This window comes from Ischnura elegans, chromosome 7 (assembly GCF_921293095.1).
Source record: "Ischnura elegans chromosome 7, ioIscEleg1.1, whole genome shotgun sequence".
NCBI lineage: Eukaryota > Metazoa > Arthropoda > Insecta > Odonata > Coenagrionidae > Ischnura > Ischnura elegans.
The window spans coordinates 88672380-88697372 of record NC_060252.1 but is presented as its reverse complement, the minus strand read 5'-3'; the positions used below and the strand labels follow the sequence as shown (position 1 = coordinate 88697372).

The following is a 24993-nucleotide window of genomic DNA, read 5'->3' as shown; positions in this document are numbered from 1 at the left end:
TGAGGTTATACATAGCAAATTGTACTGTAGGTAGGCCACATAAGGGCATTCTAAACCATCAGGGAGCTGCCGCGGACTGCGCGCGCGGCAAAAACATCGATCATGTTTTGTTTGATGCAAACGGTCGTAGCTGATTTCTTTGGATGGACACTGTAAAAAGTTTGATGTAATTTTAACGTAAATATCTCGAGGTAACTCGGTGATCCTTTTCTTATAATCCCAAATAAACAAAAATTTCGACGAAAACTGAGTCCTACAATTTGTATCGTATCGACGATAAATATCGCAAGGCAGCGAAGAAATAAGGTTATACGAAATGTAAAATAAATGTGGCACTAAATAAATTATGTCTTATACACAATAACTTGCTAAAAGCTTCACTTTACAACGTCCGTCACGCACGGTATTCCCCGTGGCCAGCAGCAAGCTCCGAACTGTGCCGCACCTTCGAAAAATCGATCTTAATTTCGGCGTCGCAGGCGGTCGCAGTTGTCCTGGTATCACACTTTATATGCTTTGTTGTATATGCGGTGTAAATATCTAGAGGTAACCTTGATCCTTAGGTAAGAGGTGATCATTTTTTTAAATCCTTCAAGAACAGAAAAGTTCGACGAAAAACAGGGTCCACCATTTTGTATCGTATTGGCCATAAATGCTACAACTGAGTCGAGAAAGTTGACAAATATTAACGATAATAAACCGTTTTAACAATATTGTAAATTTTGGTTTCTATTAAATTAATACAGAAGGTGTGGAATTAATTTTAACATTCTGAATTTCGAAAAAAAATCGATGCGGGCAATTGTACAACTTTGAGGCCAAGTAATTTGCACTACTGTATTGACAACAACTGTGCTAACAACTAAGGCCGTACTCCAAATATTCCCAGGTTCAGGAACGTTTTTCGACCTTGAGTGAACTTCACGAACAAAACAAAACGACGTTGCACGGCTGGTAGGGATCGGGTCACGGTGATAGCTTGAGTGTTGGCTTTCCACCCCTTGACCTCAGAGGAAGGAAGAGGAGGCTGACAGAATGCTTCTCAAATATTCCATGGAAACCTATCTTAATCGATGGAATACTTAAAAAATAATATTTCTTTCTCCATGCACACGCAGAAGATTGCTGGAAATAGGTTACATCTTTACAAAACCGCGTAAATTTCTGCCACAAATTTTTTCCTTCCTTCTACCGCATTTTGATCACATAGTTCCAATACTGTTGATTATATTACAATAATTTTATATTTTTCATGTTAGCCCAAGCCAAAATTTCCATATTATTAAAAATTGAATTCCATCATATACTATTAAATGACCTTTCCAAGTCCATACCGTTAATATTTTCCATCGGTAGTGTTAGGAATAGCATAGTCTCGTTTTTCCTCTCCTATTGTAGCAGGATACATAGGAAAAATAATAATTTTTAAAACCAAACTGGTTCTGTTATTAGTATGCTTGGGAAGGCAAGTTACGTACATTTAAATCAATTTTTTTTCTCTGTTTTGAATTTGCGTCATGACGCAAATGAGCAATCAACGGTCACTGCTTGACGTAATCATAGTATTGAATATGCACAGAGGGAACTTGTTGAGAATAATCGCCCCTGTTGCCTTTAATATATCACTCGTACCTACACGTAAAGGTGTAGAATAGACGGTTTTAGAAGAGGTAGATATTGTAGTTGAATAAGAGGATTAAAGTTTACTACTGTTTTGTTTGCGGTTGATCACGATTTATCTTTCCCATTTATTAACGCTCCATATTCTTAAAAGTTATAGAATTCAGCCTCGTTCACACCAACCTAACTTAACTTGGCGTAACTATGAATTTGTAAACTTAATATGAGAGTCTATTGATTCACAACATCTTAGAATGAAAAAACTCGACTTCAAAAAGTCATGTTGAGAAATGTTCAAATTTTATTGAAATTAACGGTAAGCATGGAAGATAGGAAGATAATATATCTTACCGAGATAGGTGTCAACTATCGTAGGTGCATTATCTATGATCTCGCAATTGATGCGCAGCTTGCAAAAAAGCTAGTTAATAAAATTAAATGTGATGGACCTCTGTAGAGTTCACCTAATGATGACGTCTAACGTTGAAACCATGGTCGTAAATTTGTGCATATAAATTCACAAATTTACGACCCTGTATTCATGTGAAAGCACAACGTTTTTCTTTTTAACTTTAACAATCGATCGTTTGCACAAAGTTACGATTCAAACAATCAATTGTAGTTAATAAAAACTAAAAACTACGTTTACAGCATCTTCTAGTATTGTTTTTGAGACTGAGAATAAAATGAATTGTTAGCGATCGCTTTTTTTTCAAATTTAGTTGGGAATATTAATATATACACCATTCTCGTAACTTGCTCTTTGGTTGTCACCTTTAACATCAGCGCAGCTCAAATCCACAACCACACGGGTAACCGAGAAAGTTGCCTCTCTTCTGAAGCCAAAAATCTCTTCTCAAAGGTCCAGTAATACTACCACATCATCTAAACCACTTTCATGTTTGAACTCGAACGGTACTTTATAAAATCGTTTCTGGCTTGACTTCGCGGAAATGCGAGATATCCATGGTGAAAGCCACAAATGCTAATTTCCACACCTTAATATAATACTCCACTCACAGACAAACAGGTCGGTACCTTGGTTTCGACATTCTATCTCATTTTCAAGGTAATGCACCAAGCAATCTCTCTTGTATTTGTGCCCAGAGTCAAGGTAAGTGTAGATGGAATTGGAGTGAGGGGAGTGGGAAGAGGAAAAGTTTGTTTGAAAAAATGAATGGAGGCCGATGACATAAAACAGACAACATACTTCAGGGGCATTTATATCAAAACGATAAAAAATTTTGACAGTCGGACTCTCCAAACTCCAAAACCCGCGAAATTTCAAAATTCCCGTTATTTTCTGAACACATCTCGTACAGAGCAAATTTATTTCGTGGTTCTGTGCAGTTGAATGACCTAGTGCGCAAGTTGGAAATGATAACTGTTGTCGCAACCAAGGAAAGAATAAGTAATGATGATAAAACAATAAATTTGAATGAGTAGTGGGATTATTTACAATGTATTTCATAGGTGCGGACATTTAATGCGACTGAATTCCCTGGTATCCGCATTCGGGACGCAAGTGTGTGTAGGTATATGTTGATATAGATATCTATATTTTTTTCATCTTTTCTTGGCTAATTTTTTCATTCTATTTCCACTTACTGAGCCTTGTTGTAGTGTTTTTGTTTGCACCTCTATGGGTTGATTTTCGTAAATTTTAGTGTCATTGTGTACATCTCATGGGCAAAATTCACTAACTCTTGCTTTACTTTGTGGTTTCCATTATAAGTTTCCTGGATATCAGACAATTACTTATACATTTTTATTTTTTATCAGAGCGCGAGCCGGGTTTCAATGAATTATCAACATCTTCAATATATTATATAATATATTTAATAATTATTAATGTATTAATAATAAATAATTATTGATATATCAATAATAAATAATTATTAATGTATTAATAATTAAGTAATTAATAATATATTAATAATATATCAATAATTATTAACGTATTTATGAATTATTTATATATTTAATATAGTTTATATAATTTATTTATTCATATAATTTACGCCTGAAGATGATGATAATTCATTAAAACCCGGGTCGCGCTCTGATAAAAAATAAGTGGCATAAGTAATTGTCTGATACCCAGGAAACTTACCTCATGGGCCACAATGACCCGCGAAAACAAGTGCATTAAAAAGAAGCGCGGAATATGTGAAGCGAAGTTTATTTTCCAAGGTTAGAACGCACACTTCGTCGACTACGAGCGAAAAACTGCTATGGAAAACTTTACCCTACTATTCTCACGCGCGAAAATTAAAAGAGAACGCCCTAGCGAAATCTTCCGTTCCGTTTCCTCGAGAGACCGAAATCTGCGGCCGAAACAACCGCCGATGCGCTCAGCTGACTAGAGGGTGCGTTGGTGTGTCCCGGGGTCACGGTGGGGCCCCTCCTAAACACCGACTGCCGTCCTTGTTTCAATGCGAAGAGGAGAAAGCAGCTCTCTGAAAGCAGAACCTCACCCACGTCCCTCACTCGAACGGGCAGGCGAGAAAAAAAACAATCCCACTCGCGTAACTGCAGAGGGAGGAAGGCTCGGAGATTTTGAGGAATGCCCAACGCATCTGGGGTAGTGCTGCTCACTTCGTATACATCTCAAATTGATTTTTAGACGCAAGAAATTGTCCCTGTTGAGTGAAAAGACAAGTTGGAGGCCTGCAGGAATACTCAACGCACCTAGGGTAGTGCTGCTGACGTCGTAGATATCTTAAATTGATTTCTGCGACATAAATCATACCGTCAGAAGCTGCTACCACTTGCTTCTGGTGAGAAAAGCAGGTGAGGACACTTTGAAGGATACTCAACGCATTTGGAATAGTGCTGCTCACCTTGTCGGCATCTCAATTTGACTTTTAAAACGCAATAAATCGTTATTGTCGACTGAAAGAAAGAAGTAAAAGACTTGGAGGGATGCCCAACGCATCTAGAATAGTGCTGCTCAACTTGTAGACATCTCCATTTGATTTTTGGATGCAAGAAATCGCCGATGTCGTTTGAAATACCAGGAGAAGACTTCTAAGAATACCCAACGCATCTGGGATAGTGCTGCTGACGTCGTAGGCATCTTAATTTTATTTGCGAGACATAAACTTGTCATAAGTGACTACCGATTTTTCCCGGCGAGAAAAGCAGGCAAGGAGGATACTAAGAAGGATACACTACGCATCAGGAATGGTGTAGCCGTAGTCGTAGGCATCTCAATTTGATTATCAAGACTAAATACGTCGTAAAAAGCTATCACTCAGGCACTCAGGAAAAACTGTTAGGCAAGCAAAAAAAACTGTCGTGAATTGCTACCCCTTGCCTCTACAGGGGAAGGAAGGCAAAATAACACTAGGAAAAACATCCTATATCTCAGTCCAAGTGTTCATTACAGACGTGAAAAATAGAAATTCGATTTTATTCGCGAAATAGGGTTCCACTTGTGATACCACTTGCATCTGTGGAGGAAGGAAGGTAAAGAGAAGGGTTGGAGGAACACCTAACGCCTCTTCACCAGTGTTGCTGACTTCATAGACACTTGAATTATATCAGTGATGAATACAGGGTGTCACGGCATGCCTAATACGCGCCTCTTCGTGTCGCTCTCATCCGCGTGCGTGGTCCTGGCCTTGGCCTTCACCCAGCAGGCGCCTCTGCTGGCCGTGGCCAAGGTCGTGAGGCCGGCGGAACCTCGAGTTTGGGCCCCCACGTCGGAGACGACTGCGGCGAGACCGGCGGCGAACTACCGCCTGGAGGCAACAGAGAGACCGGAGCGGATGGCGACGAAGAGGCCGCTTTGGGAGCCTCAGTTTCCGGAGGAGATGGTGGCGCCCTTGCCGCTACCCCTGCCTCCAATGCGCAGGTAGGTTCCATTTGAGAAAACATTCAAAACCAGTGTTAACCCATTACCGGCCGAGTAAAGAAATACTTGAAAATATATAATTTTTTCTCTTCATCTTACCTAATAACATGCTAAATAAGATAAATTGAAAATATGGGCCTTCAAAAAAATTTGCTTCTGGTAAAAAAAAATGTTGCGTTTTCGCAACGTTGGCCGAATCCGATATTTGTATGCAGTTACGCAACCCGCATTACAATACATTGCCGTCTTATAGGAATATGCTGTTTTTACTGTCGGATATAATCCGATACCTTTTTATGTCACGTATATGACAAATATCGTCATATTGGATAAATAAAATCCTTAGATATTATGTTTCCAATGAGATGTTGTTGTTACTTGACCTAAATCTACTATAAAATAGATATGCTTTACGGTTTGAAAGAAATAAGTCAAAGCGAAAATTTTCGCAGTAGAGCATGTATTTCACATTTTATCATTGACTTTAATTTTATCACTGCAGATTGAATTGCAATAATTAATGGCTAATTATGAAATACTCAAGCATTTTGGGAGCAATGGAACATAAAATTTCGTACATTCATACCTGGTTTGGCTTTTACACTGTATCGGCAACTACTGATTTTTTTTAACTCTATGGCCAAATTCGTCCTTTCATGCTTCACGAATCCGCGATGAATTACATGGCCTAACTTTTTCTATGTTTATGGACGCGAACTGTATAGAGGTACGTCATCTATTGACTGATTCACTTCACTTTTTAGATGCGTCCCTGCTAGATACGATTTGAAGTCTACCAGTGAAATTTAGTAAATTTAATTTACTTCTGTTGCATAACCTGTGCAATCTCCTGGCGTTAGTGCAAACACTGTCCAGTAAGTTGATAAGCTAGGACCTTTTTTCCCCTGAATTCTAGTGTGGTAATTTGCATTTGCATTATCAAGTAGGTCCACATCTACCATGTATTCACTATACTGCCCAATAACACGAATAGTATTTTCTTTTATTAGCATAGATTAGTATGTGAAATAGTATTTTATTTTTTCTGCTGAAAATTTTCCCTGTGCCCAATGGAAGGGAAAAACTTGTATTGCTGTCTACAGGGACAATCTAGTTATCATTCCATCGAACAATATTAAGACCTTCGGCTTTATCAAATGTTTGTTTTCATGTTCCTCTCGGTTTCACGTCGATGGTTTTATTATATTCTATTAGACACTCCTCCGTTATATTTTCACGGATGGCTCCAGTGACAAATAATCCTTTTTCTTTCAAAACAATAAATAGTCTGAAGATGAAAAGAAGTTATCGAAAAACATACGATGATTTGAGGAATCACGGATAACCTTGAGAAATTCCAGAATAGCATTTGCTTCCAAGCCTAAATTTCGATGGAAGTAATTTTCTATCGCCGGGTTGAACCCTAAAACCGTCTGAATAACATAAGCACCAAAGTTCAAAGCAAAATCTAAAAAGCTTGTTATAAAAGAACATTTATGCACTGCAGTGGCCAAAGTAAGGTACCATTTGCTCATTATTTCAAAATTTAAGCGCAAATTTCCGAATTGTAATAATTTTTAATTCGAGTCGTCAAATTGAGGTCATAATTTACAAATCTGTCATTTTTGTCCAGACAGGAATTGCCTGAAAAGTGCAGATTATTTTTTATTAATCTAAATATATTTTGATTCAATCATTTCCGAACCAAATCTACGCCTTATCGTCTTCTTCCACCAAATATCCTGTTGTGGAAGTCGGTGATATCGCTGAATCGTGAAGTAAGGAAGGACTAAGTCGGATTGAATGTACAAAGTTTTGTGTTCCATTGCACCCGAAATGCTTTCATGTAATTCATAAACAATCATTATGTGTTGTAATTCAATCTGTTGTGATAAAAATGTCAATTAAAAACTGGAAAATACGTTATCTTCTGTAAAAATATTCACTTTGACTCATTTCTTTCAAGCCGTAATGCATCTCTATTTTATATTGGATTTAGGTAAAACAATGCAGAATCTCATTGGAAATATAATATCTAAGAATTTTAATTATCAAATATGATGATATATGTCAAATACGAGGCATGAAAAGGCGTAGGATTATATCTGACAGTAAAAACGGCATATTCCTACGAGACGGAAATGTGAGTTAATGCGGGTTGCATAACTGCCTATAGATATCGGATTCGGCCAACGTTGCGAAAACGCAACATTATTTTCCGGATCTGATTTTCGCTTAATGTTGACTCCCTGACGAAATATAAGTTTTAGTATCTATTAATTGAAATTTCTACGTCCACATGGACGAATAAAAAACTTAATAAAGGGAATAGTTACTCTTAGGAAAAATTATTTATCTTGCTTAACAGGTGACTTGAAAATTGACACATTTTGAGTATTTTTATAAGTATCGAAATACTTATTAAATGCCATTATAATCTCACTAAAAATCAGTTTAAACTTATTTTTATCGAAAAAAGCGAATTCTACATGAATAAAATTCAATTGAAACATTTTTTTGCATTTCTCAATAATGTTGCGTTTTCGCAACGTTGGCCGTAAATGGGTTAAGTGCGACGTGAAATATTTGCCGGCCTCGGTGGCGGCGGGGTAATGCCTGCCAAACACTGCTCCCCCAGGGTAAAGCCTGCCAAACACTGCTCCCCCAGGGGCTGTGTTTGGCAGGCTTTACCCCGCAGGCAGGTTCACGGGTTCGAGTCCCGGTGGGGTAGGTTACCAACATCCAGGGAACGGTTGTTACGCGTATTATTATTGAAATGTTTAATTACCCCAATGCAAAAGTCCTGTTGCAATGAAGTTTTCTCGGGTTTCACACCGGGTCAGGTCCTCCATTCTTCCTCCAACGTTTCGATGAACAACTCGCCCATCGTCTTCAGGGATTCAGGAATCCAATCGATTCAGCGAGTTGTTCATCGAAACGTTGGAAGGAAGAATGGAGGACCTGACCCGGTGTGAAATCCAATCAATTGGATTCGTGAATCCCTGAAGACAATGGGCGAGTTGTTCATCGAAACGTTGGAAGGAAGAATGGAGGACCTGACCCGGTGTGAAACCCGAGAAAACTTCACTGCAATTTTTCGCCGGGAAAAAAACAAAAATTACAAAAGTCCTGTTGATTTTGGTGGCATTGCAATAAAAAAATATGCTAGAAACGGTTTTAATTTTTGTTTGCGGGTAATATTCAGGAATTTACTGCTGCGGGAAATGAACATATTGTTTTAAAATATTAATGAGTTTTTATCTTTGAACGTGATCCATTTTTTAAATGAATTTCCTGCTTTATGAATCTTATGAAAAAATGGGTATAAGGGGGTATTCTGCACCACAGACTCTTTTTCACGTAATTAGATAGTAATAGCTGTATGAACCCACTTTAACCGCATGACTACTTGCAAAAACGTGGTAATTTTTTTAATATAATTTGCTCTAGTGTGCCAAAAATTGTGCTAATATTAAAATGAATTAAACTCCCGCGTGGCGCCAAGCTAAACGGTTTCACCAATTACTTCTAAAATGGTCTCTTCTGTCCTGAAAATCTTGTTTTGTGTCCAAAAAATGGGAATCGAGAACTCAACGCGAAATACCGTACTAATCTCGAGAAGTTACATGCTTGGGCGCTTCGTCAAGTTATTCAGTTTAATTGAACGGTTTCCTACTGAGCCAATTTATACTGACACGATCATTCAGCGGAGTGAATCGGGTCGCGACGCTCATGCAACATTTATGCAGTTTTGGGGAAATAGTAACTCATTTATCATTCACAATTAGTGTTACTTGCTCGTTTAACGGCGGAAGGTGTGGGCCAGAGCCGTGGCGTGACGCCGAACAACAACGGTAAAGCGCAATTATTGAAGTTATTCTACCGATAAAGGTAAGTTTACAGGGAGCATAATGCGAATCATACCGACCGTTCCCCCTCCCAAGTTGAACTTCCCACTTCAATACCCAGTGAGGCATTTTCCCTGTATCAAAAATGTAATTTTATTCCTCTCTCTTCCTCGCTTACCTTATATCTTCTCTCTAAAGGCCATTTTACACGATGAATAACACAGGCCAACAAAAGATTTTTTTATTTTAAAAACTGATCTTTATGTATTTTTATTTGCCGAATCCAAACCTGGTCTTAGTTTTTTTGTATCAATCATAGTTTCCAAGCAATATGTATTTAATATTTAGTGTAATACCCCTATATGGTTTACAGTGAAATCAATGAAACACTGTGTTACATCATAAACTTGTTTGTATTTACTGTTCACTAAATCGTGATAAAATTGTTTGCATTTACTACAGCGTGATAATACAGGATTCACTTGTCAACTGGAATTGGTCTACATTTTCTTTCCCTTTTTTCCTTGAAGCTTCTTGCGAAGCTTTTTCTGCTGAACTTCTCGGTGAAGTACCAACAGTAATCCCCATTATCTTCGTTCATTAGACCTACTTTTTCAATTTTATTATAACAATAAAGAAGCTGTTAATTTCTAAAAATATTGCTTGTTTTCGTAAATTTAACTGTAAAATGTGAATAAATGGTGGGTGATACAACTTTAAAACCATCATATTTGGATTCAGCAACTTTATAAACATAAGAATAAGGTAGTTTCAGTAAAAATGTTTTTTCATTGTTGGCTTGTGTAATAATTCGAATGATCCTGCGAATGATCCTGCGAATGTAAACTATTTGGCCGATATTAAAAGAAAAGTGAAAGAATGGTTAATAAGTGCAATTGTAAACTTGCAATTTCCTTAATTTAACCAGAAATGTACAAATTATGAAAGTAGTAGGCGAATATAGATTAGTCCGATTAAGACAGATGAAGCCACTATCCATTATCATGGTTGCACTACAGGAAAAACAACTTGTTGCTTAAATTTAAAAATTACTAATCTTTCGAGCTATTGCTACATATTTCAATTATTTTTGCTATGCTATACAGCGAAATATTTTTATTATTACTGCTGTTTCTTGCTGTTATATATTTTTATCATTCGGGGGAGGATGATGTGAAATGGAAGCTGGAAATTTAAAAAAAAATACGTGAAAATATGCGAAAAAATTGCAAACTTGATCGTTTTTAATGCGTTTTTACACAATTGGCTCATTGTTATAGAGAAATATATAAAAAAGAGCACAAAATTAAATGTAGTAATTCACATTCCCTGGATAATTTTTACTGTCCTTTGTTGAAAATGTATCCTTACAATAACATGTAAGGTAAAAGTAGATACACATAATCAATTGTATGCTAAAGGCTCTATGTAATGTAAACTATTTGGCCGATATTAAAAGAAAAGTGAAAGAATGGTTAATAAGTGCAATTGTAAACTTGCAATTTCCTTAATTTAACCAGAAATGTACAAATTGTATTAAATTCTCATATTTTTATTTCAAAGCTCCTAAAACTTTCTGTGTCATGTTATTGTTTTTTTTGCATATGAAGTTGTGACTTGTAATGTAATATAAATGCTATGCTTTCCATGTTGCCACTGTGTAGGACAAATGGAACCTTCTGACAAGCCATAAGGATTAGAAGGACAAAGTTTGAATATGCTAATATGGCAATCTTTGTTATTTATTATTATTATTATTGTAAAAATTATGAACTACACATTTTTCATTTGAAAATACTTTTAAAAAAATTACGGAGACTAATTCTCTCCCAATCTACCTCTTTGCCATAAATATTAACGTTTTAGGATTTTGCACCCCTCAAAACCCTTAAAAAAAATTTAAATGCTAAAATAATAATCTTAATTCCTCCAAATGACCGAAAAGTGATAAAAATTGGAGGGAGGGGAGCTCCTCCGAAAATGGTGGGTGATGGGGAAAAACGGACTTCATATTCGGATTTAGGATGTCATGGGGTGAGGGCCGATTTTCATGCCGTCCAGTGTAATTATAGCTTCAAGATAGTGGCTTCATCCGTCTTAATCGGACTAATCTATATCCATTCTCTATCATAATCCGTCATTCGCAGGATCATTCAGCTGATCATTCACGCGTAAAATGGCCTTGAGAGAGAAAATATAAGGTAAGCTGGGAAGAGATAGGAATAAAATAGGATTTTTGATGCAGGGAAAATGCCTCACTGTGTATTGAATTGAGAAGTTCAAAATGGGAGGGGGAACGGTCGGTATGGTTTTCATAAATTTACTAATAAAATTTAAAAAAACTTAGTTTCCTTCCATAGATTTATCCTTTGTTATAATATGCTTCAATACAGCTTTCGATGCCTCATTTCATTGCCGTCTTTTATTAATGCCCAGAAGAAAATAAAGTCCAATTCTGGACGGAATAGGGAGGTTTCAACTATTTTAAAATGCCTAAATCGAAAGATTATTACATCGCCTTGGTGCGAGGCTAAGAGTGCCGCTACGATGTAGGCTGCTTAAAGGTAGCAAAGTACCCAGCTAGCAGGTAGCGCTTGGCTTAAATAAGGATCATTAATACCCTATTAAACGAAGGAAACTTTCCGGCCTTAGTCAATTATAATAGATGATTATTAAGATATGTTTCCCTGAGCTCTGTGCCTCATGCATGCATCGGTAATCTCAGACGATATAAAACTGCCTTCTACTCGTATAGAATCAAGGTCCCTGTGACGTCACGTGGATTGGCATCGCATTGGCGCCAATCTGGCCTTTTTCAAATGAGGATAAAATTGAGCATTAACAATCGTCTAAACTGGGATTTCTGAAGCCAAATTATTAGTACATTATGAATGCACTAATGGTGGGTAACGAATCGCAATCAATGCCTTTCGTTTTCTTTGACCATGGAAACTTCCCTATTTTCGAGCTATTACAATACAGCAAAGTAACTCATTTTATACGAGGGGGTGAGAGGTGTAAGGGCGCAAGTGATTTTTTTACTGAGTTAGGTACAGATATTGACAGAAAAAATATATAAAAACTTGGCGTCCGAGTCTCTATTATGTGCTTTCATTGGGTGAAAAATCAAATGCACTAATAAATATATAGTTGCTCTCGGTTTTTTTCTTTGTCTAATTTCTGTACCTAACTCTGTTTACAAAAAAAAATAATCCCTTTTAATCCTAGGCGGCTCACTCCCTCACATAACGTAAACATTAGTGAAATAAGAGGTGTGAATAATAATTGACCTGAAAAAGAAATTCATATGTAAAATACAGCTTCTCTTCGGTAAAAAAGTAAATACTTTGGAATGTGCAAAAATATATATCGTTTTTGGTCTGTAGGCGAGGTTCAATATTATTTTCACATGGTCGTTGATGACAGTTTTTTTTAAATATTGTAACTAAATTCCAATTGTACCATTTCTGAGTGAAATTAGATCATATACCGTGAAAATTTTTATGTGATATGGGATATGTACTGTTTTTTCTATATATTAATGTATATGGCTAAACGAAGAATAAGAACTATAAACAGACTACTATTGAAAATCATTGGAGGGGTTTGGGTGTCCAGGGAGAGGATCTACCGATTTGATCGATAGATTTTTCTTCCTCATAGGAAAATCTACTAAAATTGGTAGCATATTAATTGCGTAAGCTTGGTTTCGCTGATGGTAGGACCTGCCCGCCTTGTGACGGTGCAGGATTCCTCGTCCCCTCCCTTCCTTCCCCTTCCTTCCCCGTCCTTCCCCTGGAGGCGTCGTCGGGCTCTCGTCGCGGCGGCGCCTCCTTTCCTTATTCCTTCCCGTCCTTCCCCTTCTGGTGGCAGAGGAGAAAAGCTGATCGCTTAAAGTCCCTGCCTCAGGAGTGTATCCCGCGAGCCCGTACTAAGGGTTTCGTTCCCACTGTCCAGGGAGAGGCAGGCCCCCACAACTTTATGGTGATTGGTCCGAAAATAGTAAAAATCCTGTACCTACATTGAAGTACAATGAAAACAAAAAAACTTCCCAACCTCGGTGGCGGCGGGGTAACGTCCTCGCCTGCCAAACAAGTGGTCGCGGGTTCGAGTTCCGCCTGGGTAGGTTTCCCCTGTCCAGGGCATGGTTGGTCATGAACGCTTACTAGTTGAATATGTTGAATACCCCGATTTAAAATGGCCAATATGAGCTGTATTCGGTGGTTTGAGAATAAAATAAGAAATAAATAAACAATGCTGTTCAGAGAGGCTAATTAAAAGAAACGGGGACCCCCTTATTTCACTGGGGGGGGGTATTCCATAGCTCTTAAACCTCCGGAGAGATTGATACTCCCCCCAACACAAAGGCCGTTTCACACGGGGCACGGAATTGCGCAGGTTTAGAACTGCATTAATTTCTTAAATGGCGTGGAATTGCGCGAATGCATGAACGGAATTAGAAGAGGGGCTATTTTGCCATCTCACGTTCACTCATTCTCGCATGTGTTCTAGCAATTCAGCGCTTCACACGACGCAATTTTGACCGCGCCTTCGTACGTACGTCAGATTGTGCAAGTACGTGCCCCTTGTCAGGGGCGCAGCCAAAAATTAATTCAAGGGGGTGTTTTAGGCGCAACTAATTCTTTGGGGTGTGGGGGTATTGCATACCCGCCAGGGTAAGTGGGATTTGCAGGGGCCATCCTCCAGAAAATTGTTAAGATTAACGGTTCCAAATGGCGAGTTTTACGGCTTGGTGAGGGATATTTGATTAATCCTAACACTTTTATATAAGTAATACTAATCCATTAAGTAAAATGGATTAAATTTAAAAATTTCTCTGAGCTCTGGGGGGGGGGATTTAACCCCCAAACCCTCTCCTCCTCGCTGCGCCACTGCCCCGTGTAAAACGGCCTTAAAACTCCATACTCCGCCAACGTTTCTAATGCATTTTTCCTTATTGCGGTTTGCAGGCGGACGACGACGAGGCGCCCGCCCATAGTGGCGATGAACGGAACATCCAGTGAGGAAGAATATGCGGCTGGAAGTGTTGATGGCGCTTGGCCGCAGAGCGGCAGCACCTCCCAAGCGACGATCCCTCCGACGACCACGGTGGAGGCGGTTCCGCTGCACGTCATTGACGCCCCCGAGCGGACACAAGCGGCAGACTCCTCCAACTGCGCACCCGGCCAGAGATGGCACAACAACCGGTGTCGGACTGTTGCCGGGGGCCGGTGATGGAGCATTCTGAAATTTTAAACCGCGCCCATGATTGTAAAGTCATTGAGTTTCCTCTTTTACGAACGAATCCCAGTGCTTCTGACGCATCTCTGATGCAAAATTCAAGATAAGGACCCATGTTTGAGCAGGAAAAACAGAAAATATATTTTTTTCGTCCAGGTAGTCACCAGGACATAAAAAATGTCTCTACAAATTATTCGATAGAAGCAACTTTTTTATAATATTCAATGCACCAAGAAGTCATTTATTTCTTCGAATATATCCCAGTACGGACTCTGTCTAGACAAAAATATACAGTTTCTAAGTTACTATGAGGGCAATCAATGAAAAATTTGTTACTTAATTTTTATTTACATTTAAAATTATGGAAGTGGGAAAGTTTTCGTAAATTTCGCAATTTTCTTAACTCATACCCTTACTTTGAACGAATCCCAAATTCCAGAACTGATATTTTATTACCGTGCTTGCAAAAAAAAACACGCAAATTAGCGTTGCATCCTACCGCACAATTTTTTTCACAATTGAGTCTGATGTTATTACATGCTTCCTCAACGTGCAAAATACACTGGATATCATTTTCTTTCTATGAATGAATCCTAGTATCCTGCGCCAACTATTAAATTTAACACAATTTCATTTTGATGACACATTTCATCATGATGAAAATACTTTTACCATCAACTCTTATGACAACAAGTCCAATTATTTCCGCCATGTTTGAAATATTCTGGTTGCCTTTATTCTGCTTACCCCACACCGGATTTTTTTCATTTAAATAATGAATGCAATTTACTAAAAACGTTCTCGTTCACTACTCATGCTTGACATCCGACTCAAATTGCTGTAGGATGATTACGCTTCCACGATGCTTGCTGACTCGGATGCATTTTCCTTTTATTTTGGGAGCAATCCCGCCTTCCAAAGTCGAAATTTTTGCTTGATCGTCTTCATGCTAAAGAAACGATTGTGTTTCTTTAGCATGATGTAAACGATATGTAGTTGATAGGTCGTACTGAATTTTTTTCAACGGGATGAAATCGCTGAAATGCTTTCCTGAATATTTAGGCCATATATTATCGAAAATGTATAATTTCTTTTATATTGGACGACAAATTCTCACATTTACTCATCCACTGATGTTACAAAAATATAAACTATGGCTTTTTCACTTAATACGCATCACGATTCTCACCTTTGCACAACTAAACGAGCGATAGAGAAACCAGTGGCCCAAAAGTGAAATTTTTCTCTCAAACCAAATTTCTTAGCAGCAACAATAGAACTGAAAATAGTCCGCACAATTCCCAGAAAAACTTTTCCTAATTTTGTAGATTACTCTTTGGAGAAATTCGCTTTCCCATGAAGGTTAGTTTTCCATTGTTTTGGCATTAATGTAGAGAGTTCATTAGTTGAATTCATGAAATATTGTTTAAATGAGCACAAATAAGAAAATTGTTTGGGTTAACTTTCCAGTTTCCAGTTTGATTTCTTTTTAGGGTTTGAAAAATAGGCTATAGAATTGTGCATGGAGAAATACCATACATTCCATCAAGTAAGACGAATAGACGTTCAAGACAGCCCCCAATTTTTGTAGTTGAAACATTGATTTCGAACTCACTGTACCGCTTTGAAATCATTACTACTTTATCAGCGATACCCTCGCTGCTTTCATATGGTCAATGCATAGAGCGGAGATTCAGGTGTGGCATCTTTTTTAGCTTCCCTTGCCGTACCTGGCGACCGCAGATACCCCGCAAAATGCAATACTTTTCCAACGGTAGTCCAGCACGGAAGTTTGAAAGCAAGCGCCATAAGAACAGACTTGGCCAACTAGACAACCCCCGACTTTTAAGATTTTCCTCGATCTAAAGGTCGTCATATACCCCAAAAAATTGGTTACTTTTTCAAATACGCAGTCATGATACTCTGGCGCGGAAATCATAAGTACAGAGGAATATACGAATTCTAGAGTCTTCTCAATAAATACAGAAAATTTAGGGGTTAAGTATAATTCACAGGTTAAATATTCTACAAATGGTTATAAATTTGTGATTAATTCGTCGATTTAGAAATTGCTTTACCCGAAAAACCTCTTAATTAAGCACCTGTGTATTCATACTTGATTAAACTTAATGAAGGTACTGGCCGCATGATTCAGCCGTATAATATGCAATTAAAATTGTAATTACTTCAAAGGTTCAAGCAACGTCTTTGATTCACGCAATATCACAGAATCATACATGTTCCACGGAACTTATTGTCATCTGTCCTCATCCCACCAATCATTCAATGTAATTACTTTATTGTATACTGTTTTCATACTTTAATTTATTATTAAACTTAAATAAAATGTTTCAAAAATGTATATTTCCATCATTTAATTCAAATATAAATAACATATGCTATTTTTTCCTATGATCTTACATTAATAATAGAAGATAGTGATTTCCTTGTCTCTCTGTCGTTCCTATTGAGCAAATCTCAGCTGTTAATTTTGTAGATTACTTCATTTCCATTTATTTATTCCACTCACTTCCACAAAAACAGCTCATTTCATAAAGTCTTTACATCAGGGGAATCTTGAAAACAACAGCAATGGACAATAATGGACATCTATACACTGGATAAAAGACAACCTATCAAGGCAGGACTCAAACCAGCGACCTTCGAATTGGCAAGCGAGGACAATACCCCGCCGCCACCGAGGCCAGCCAAGCAAGGAGTGAATGATCATATTTCTGAAATATGACCCCTCAGGGACAATTGTATTAAAAGCACTTCAAATATCAATTGTTAACAATGAATCAATTGATAATGGATACAAGGGTCGTTCAATAAGTCCTTAGAATTTCCGAGAGATTGTACTCTCAATGTAAAAAAATTAATTTCTCCTAGAAAGCAGCAATCTCCACAAGCCTGCTGTTAGAGTCTCAGATGTATTTATGCCATAGTTTCATTGTTGTTGCCAATTGTAGTGAGCAAAATTTATTTATTTAGAAAAATGGATAAAATTTATGGATTGAGTTTCATGCGGTGATGAAACAGTACTTTTTAAGAGGGCCAACGCCGAAAGAAATAAAAGCTTAGCAATATGAAGCTCATGTCACATCTGCTCTTCTGTATTAAACTATTTAAAATTGGGCAAATGAATTTAAAAGTGGCCGTACATCAAAAAAAATGGACGTCATTTCGGGCGCCCTGTGTCTACCCCCGAAAGGATTGACGAAATTCACGATATGGTTTCAAGTGACAGTGAAATCAAAGTGCGCGATATAGTTGAGGCCATGGGCATATTTCAACGCTCAATCTCTTTCAGTTAGCACGAAAAATTGGGTGTGAAAAAAATCTCGGCAATATGGCTGCCGCGTTTGCTCGCAGTGGAGTATAAACGTAATCGTGTGGATGCTTTGCTCCGAGGCTGCTTTGGTACCTTTTCGCCACAATCCTGAGGATTTTCCCCGTCAATACGTACCGTTAATGAAATATGGATTCATCACAACACTACAGAGACAAAAACAGTCGAAAAGAGAGAAAAGCGAGAACAGGAAAGTATAATGCCCCGTTATGGGACCGGCTGATGGCATAAATTAAGAAAAGCGTCCTGATTTGAAAGCGAAAAAAGTTCATTCTTCAACAAGACAATTAGTGTTGCCGCGAGACTCGAGACGAGACTGCTGGGTAGAAATCGATACGAGACGAGACCACTTTTTGACGAGACGTGATGATACAGATATATGTTTTGCATTGGTATTTTATATAGCTTTATCCCTAAAAATATGTTCTTCAGTTGAGATGAAGTAAAAATTTACCTTTTTCTTAAGTATTATATGTTAAATTTCATTCAATATTAACTTCTAGATAAATTATCTAACTATGAAAAAAGAATTTTTGCCGAAAACTCAATTTCTGAATGCAATAGCGTGACTTCTACAGCCAAGTAAGGGAGTGTTAACCCCTCAACGCCGTCATGCTTACCCAGTACACTTCCCGTTCTTCTTTATCTAAAAATTTTCGATATCTTCGATATTGTATTTGTCGTCAGATATTGTATTTTAAATGAAAATGAATTACTACATTTTTTAAAGGTATATTTTTTTCGTTCCAATAAATTATTCATAGTGATTTTGTCTTCAATTTTAATTTTTTGCGCACTTAGTTTCTATTTTCAATATACGTATTGCGCCAAGCGCAAACAAAGGAAAGATATGATTCTCTATTTTACAACCTACAGTGATACGCCTGAGACCATAGGGTGGGGAACCGGGGGTCTGGGGAATTCTCCCCTGTTTATTTTGGATTTTTAAGACTCATAAACGGTAGTTTTTGGCAAATTCTTTGATAAATAAAGAGACTACCGTGCACATGTGGTAGGCCGTTTTGTTAGTAAAAGTTTTATGGTGGTAAGCTACATCTGCATACTACCCCGCAATCTGCATCAATAGGCGTGTGACGGGGGATGTCAGGACACCCGCCCTATTCATATGTAAAGGAAATGTTCTAACGAAATTACGCCTAGAATTTATTAAAGCCCTTTTTCGTCCGTGGGAGATAACAAATTCCCGCACCTATCCGTTCGCCTAAGTAACTCCATTATATTATCATTTTTGTCGTACCTGGATATTTAGTGGGGTTATAATATGATCAACGTGTCGCTCTTGAAGATATCCATACTCAATCACTCAAGCTATCTCAGCCTAGCGCGAAGCCTCCGAGTCTAATGCGGCTCCCAACCCAATTCGTTAAACATCTGTGTAACGATTTCTGCACGCCGCATTTCGTGTAGCAGTTTTTGACGAGTCGCGAATCTTGATAGTTTGTAGGGAATGAGGTCTTCAAGAGGAAGGACTCCACGGAAATCTGTACTGTCTATCTTAATTATATCTCTGAATTAAAATGATCTAAAAAAGGTAGGAAATTGATCTCCTGAACTATTTTTCTGGATTTTCTGCAGCCACGTTGCTTCTGGTTATTTGACGCATGCATGTTCTCGGTGTTGATATTTCAAACCCCAGCTCATCTGCCACTCGAAGGAGTTTTCGGCTAGACTGATGAATTCAAGTTCGGCTTCGCGTCAAATATCAGCAATATTTAAAGAATATCAACAGTTGACATAATTACTAATTTTGTATTTTTTCCTTAAGTTTGTAGAAGATTGTTGTATTAATACTGTTGTAATTATTTATATTGTCTGTATTTTTTACGAGTCCCTGAACACATAATGACTTAGATGGAAAGCACAAAAAATAATTATTGTTCGGGTCCTTTAATATTTGACATTTACTGATAAAAATACTTTTTTAACATTCTAAAATAAATATCAAAATCAAAATAAGTTAAAATATTGAAAATGTATCCTAATTTATATTGTTGATTTCTTCTCTAACCGGCAGTGTTAATTGGCCAGCTGAATTATATGGACAAAACAAATCGTTAAACATTATCCTTCAAAAAATAGTTTGACATGTTTGTTAATTCAGGCCTAAATTTTTCTACAAAAATTATTAAATCAATATTTGCACAAGTTTTTAACTACACTTTGAAACAATAGCCAAAGAGTATGGATAATAATGGCATGGTAATTGTGACTACATCTATATGCCATGCAAAAATTAATTAGACATTGCTAACGCATAACAACCAAAAGTCTTTATCGGGCCCCAAAATGTGCTTCGTAATATTTTACATTTACATCTTCTCTTTAAAAGTGTTATTCGAAAAGGTTATTTTAGGGGTTCATTAATTTCAGGGCATTTTCAAGGAGCAAATTCACTAAATAGATAATAGAACCATAAAACATAATTAAATTCCATAAGCTTTGAAGTTCCTACTTTTCATTATATTTTTCATAGAATATTTTGTCCTGTTTATACAGCCAGAATAGCGTCAAATTTCATTACCGGGCACGCAAAATCCTAAAATTTTCCGGAGGGCGTCCATTCTCTGCTGAGGGGCACCAATCGCCCCAGACCGCTCCTGGATTCAGTTGAATGCTTGTCTCTCTTTAGAGGTTAAACGCTATGTTTCCTTGTTTCATGCGATAATAACCTTAAAAAATTTACCCAGAAAAATTTGGACTATTTTCTTAAGTGGAAATTTTCAGTACTTACTTCTACGACAAAAATATTTTGGATTATACTTGCATGTGTATAAAGTATCACCAAGCGGCATTTGCAATCCTGCTTATACTTTAAATGCCATGAGAAAATGACGAGAAAGTTATATTTCCAATTTCGCAGAGCACATCACCTCGGTAGAAAGACGAATAATAATTGAAATAAGTATGTACCACTTCCTGCATGATATATCTTTCGAGGTTAGTGAAGGTATTTGGCACAATGTCGCCAAATTGTGTTCAGGATGTTATCATAAAAAAGATAACTACAATTGGTTTTCCTTTGACTTTAATTTCTTACATTTACCTATATTTTGCTAAATAAAAATTACCATTACTGGATCCTTAGAGCGAATTTTATTCATCAGCCTCTCATTCTAACACCCTTCATCATATTTCCTTCAAAACTCAAATGTTAGCGGCAGGTAAACTTATTTCAAAAGCATGCAGTCCTTTCTATTAGGGGCCAGAAACCCCTCGGAAAAATCCATTTGCAGAATAGTGAAAAATTCCTTAGAGGAAAAATCATTCACCCAGATGGGTTTCGAACCCGGATACCTCGATTTGCGGCCTATTTCTTTAGCTTTAATGCCTAAAGTCAAATAAAAAACCTGTTTATTACACATTTTTAATACTAAAAATTATTTTAACGACGTCATTAAAACGAAAATTTTCTCTAATAGCAATAACATTATCTTTGCAGTTATTTTCTTGAACCTTCTGTGGATTTCTCTGCAGGATATTTTAATGTCTACATTCCATTTTTAAACATTTTTCGTATTATGTTACTAGTTTAATCATTGAGTATCAATAAAGTCAATGATTTTAGCAGTAGTTTGATGTAATTGGTGTCCAGATAAATATGTGTTTGCAATTTATATTAATGGCTCTCGTATTTCAAGAATATCGATTCAGCGATTATGTACGCAATGGAAACGGTGATAATTTATTTTGTGTGACACGAAACGAGACGAGAGTCTCGTCCGACACTCGAGACCGAGAGGAGACTGGGGTTCTCGAGACGAGACTCGAGAGGATACCCGAAGTCAGAAAACGAGACTGAGACGAGACTGGCTAAAGTCTCGTCTCGTCTCGCAGCAACACTAGTTGGTGTGAACGAGGCTAAATTCTATAACTTGAAGAATATTGTGCCTGAATCAATTGGAAAGATAAATCGTGATCATACGCAAACGAAATAGTAGTAAACTTTAATCCTCTTATTCAACTCCAATATCTACCTCTTCCAAAACCGTCTATTCTACCCCTTTACGTGTAGTTACGTGTGATATATTAAAGGCAACAGAGGACGGTTATTCTCAACAAGTTCCCTCCATGCATATTCAATACTATGATTACGTCAAGCAGTGACCGCTGAGTGCTCATTTGCGTCATAGCTCATATTCAAAACAAAGAAACAATAGATTTAAATGTACGTTTGTTGCCTTCCCAAGCATAGTAATAAGAAAACCAGTTTGGTCTTAGAAATAACTATTTTTCCTATGTCTCCTGTTATAATAGGAGGGTCAAAACGAGGCTATACTATTCTAACACTACCGGTGGAAACATATTCAAGGTATGGACTCGGAAAGGTCATTTAATAGCATATGATGGAATACAATTTTCAATAATATGGAAATTTTGGCTTGGGCTAACATAAAAAACATGAAATTAATGTAATATAATCAGCAGTATTGGAACTATGTGATCACAATGCAGTAGAAGGAAGGAAAAAATTTGACGCAGAAATTTACGCGGTTTTGTAAAGATGTAACCTATTTCCAGCAATCTTCTGCGTGTGCATGGAGAAAGAAATATTATTTTTAAGTATTCCATCGATGAAGATAGGTTTCCATGGAATACTTAAGAAACATTCTGTCAGCCTCCTCTTCCTTCCTCTGAGGTCACGCGGTGGAAAGCCAACACTCAAGCTATCACAGTGACCCGATCCCCACCAGTTGGACGACGATGTTTTGTTTTGTACGTGAAGTTCGCCTAAAGTCGAAAAATGTTCCTGAAGCTGGGTATACTTGGTGTTGAGCCTTAGCCCGAAATGGTCTTTTTCTCTCGCCAATCCAACTGTTGGTTTGAATAACTAAGTGAGTGATCTAAACCGAAAAGAAATCAAATTGTGTCACCCTTTGAATCTTACCTGAAGCTATAACCAATTTTACTATCTTACCCACGATTAAAAACTGTAGTAGTTTAATCAAATTTCGTAGTTACGCACACCTATGAAACTCTTTCCGTCATTCTTTTCTGTCTGACTTGCTTTCAGTTTACGATCAATAAAATTAAAAGAGATGGGTGAGGAATTAATAAAGATGTCGGTATCGTGATTAATCTTATCTTTCATAAAAAATACTACATTACTTACTGGTGGCCACAGTTACACTGAGATTCCCATAGTAATGGGTCCTTCACCGTCCAAAGATCCTATTAGGTTTCCATGAAATGCAGTCACTAATGTTGATCCATAAGTTCCATCGGTTTTCAAGCAGTAGTCATAGTATATTTTTTTATTATTTCAAGTACTTACAAACCATCTATAGGTACATCTCTCTCCACAAAAGTCACTTTTATGCACTGATTTTCGTCCGAGATCGTGCCCGTGGAGCTGGGGTAAAACCTGTGCGCTTCATCGGTGCATGCCGTGCAACTGGGAATAGGTGTTATGACACGGAATGCATCTCCTCCCGATGTATAATCCACCGCATTATCATTCCTCTTGAAGGACAGAGTGGTGCATACCGTGTTGTTGGCTCCGTAGTTGGTGGAGGTCATGGGATGCGTTCCATTCGTATTCGGCATGCATACCTTGCAAGTATCTGGATGTCGATCGGTTAGGACCGCACCAATGTGAGCGATCACCAGCAGAAGCCAGGCCGCGGGTATTATTCTTCGAGAAGTATTCATCTGCAATGTAATGGGATACAACAGCAGCAGGCATAAGCAGGAAAGTAAGGGACGGTGGTCTCTAGAGTGGCTGAATAGCCCGTGACGTTTACGGAAGAAGACATTTAAAGATGGGAAAGTAAAGCTTTGAGAAGTATTTCTGGTGCCCCAAATGAAGATGAACAGTGGAGAATTAGGAAGATCAAAGAGATAAAGGAACTCTTTAACCACTCAAAGTGATGGAATCAGTTTAAGGTGGTTAGCTAATGTAGAGATGATTCCTGAAATAGCGTGTTAAGAAGCTATACTTAGGACACCAAGGTGGTAAATTATTGAGTGGAAGACTTAGAAGAATAACCAGCGGGGAAGTGTCGGATAAGATATGAAACTGAAGTGATTCCTCGAGTACAAAGAAATAGGTATAGGTAATGTATGCCCTCTTTTTTTAATTTTTGCTCCTATTTTTTGATTTCGTATCCTCCATTGAAAAATACAAAGATTTTATGTAGTGCATTTCAAATTTGAGAGAAATTTTTGATTAAATCACCTATGAAATGATGAACAGCAGATGTCCTTCCCACAAATATGCGCAAGCAAGTCTACCCAATACAATCTTTTAACTCTCTTTTGACTATCACCGAACTTATTCAAAGGCAAGTACAGTCACACAATCATGTCAATGTCTACATTTGAAGGGAATAATGTTGTTGTTAAAAGGCGCAACAATATGTTCGCTATTTCTAAAAGCAAACTCCAGCATTGTTTTGCTTTGATAAAAAATCAGTTGAAGCCGTGGTTTAAACATCTGGCTGTTTAAAAAGCGTAAATAATATTCACACATGTTACATGTACTTCTATTGATAATGGCCTAAAATGTTTAGTGTAATTATTGGTTATTCTAAGCTATTTTCGGAAAATTTGATTATTTAGGGGCCAAATGCTTCGGCTACTTACCTTACAGCTGTACCTATTATTCCCCTCAGTGCTCTTTCTCTGTGGTAAGTGAAGAAAGAACCTGCTTGTCCAGCTTCTCCGAAGGCAGTGTTTGTGGATGAAAGCTATACATGAAAACACTCTTGACCTACTTATCATGGGTTATGAATGGGTCACATATGTCGGCAAGAGTCAAGAAAAATTACTTCGTATTATACGATATCAGCTTTATGGCTACTAGTATATGTCTCCATTTCAATGTGAAGGTCGAATCTGCTACTTGGAAACTTCTCCTACCCATATTTACTTTGCCTCTGAAATGTATTCTGCCTTCAAAACATTTAGACGCGACGGAACACCAATTGATTTATGATGATAGCAAAAGTTAGAAGGGGTATTATCTACGTTAGCAAAAAAGACCAGTTAAGCGTACTGTTGCGTACTATTAAGATCTTCGTTTAAAGTATTTAAGGCGAACATTCATAGTCCCA

The 24993-nt window shown here is 37.5% G+C and overlaps 2 protein-coding genes across 2 annotated transcripts; one reads left to right on the top strand and one right to left on the bottom strand.

Annotated features, from left to right (window-relative positions):
* Positions 1–3678: 3678 nt before the first annotated feature.
* LOC124162466 lies at positions 3679–16930 on the top strand. The gene is made up of 2 exons (XM_046539007.1): positions 3679–5479; positions 14298–16930. The coding sequence occupies exons 1-2, from the start codon at positions 5172–5174 to the stop codon at positions 14560–14562; spliced, it is 573 nt and encodes a 190-aa protein (XP_046394963.1). The 5' UTR covers positions 3679–5171; the 3' UTR covers positions 14563–16930.
* A 6077-nt stretch (positions 16931–23007) lies between these two features.
* Positions 23008–24676, bottom strand: LOC124162686. Its single transcript, XM_046539284.1, has 2 exons — positions 24524–24676; positions 23008–23590 (listed from the first exon to the last, which is right to left on the bottom strand). The coding sequence occupies exons 1-2, from the start codon at positions 24659–24661 to the stop codon at positions 23210–23212; spliced, it is 519 nt and encodes a 172-aa protein (XP_046395240.1). The 5' UTR covers positions 24662–24676; the 3' UTR covers positions 23008–23209.
* Between the last annotated feature and the right edge of the window lie 317 nt (positions 24677–24993).

What these genes read in the sequence shown, in the direction of transcription:
- LOC124162686 (XM_046539284.1), bottom strand. Translation starts at nt 24,661, where the DNA reads ATGATAAGTAGGTCAAGAGTGTTTTCATGTATAGCTTTCATCCACAAA. An exon ending in ATAATAGGTACAGCTGTAAG is followed by an intron (nt 23,591 to 24,523) that starts GTAAGTAGCCGA and finishes ATTACATTGCAG; the next exon opens with ATGAATACTTCTCGAAGAAT.
- LOC124162466 (XM_046539007.1), top strand. Translation starts at nt 5,172, where the DNA reads ATGAATACAGGGTGTCACGGCATGCCTAATACGCGCCTCTTCGTGTCG. An exon ending in CCCCTGCCTCCAATGCGCAG is followed by an intron (nt 5,480 to 14,297) that starts GTAGGTTCCATT and finishes TGCGGTTTGCAG; the next exon opens with GCGGACGACGACGAGGCGCC.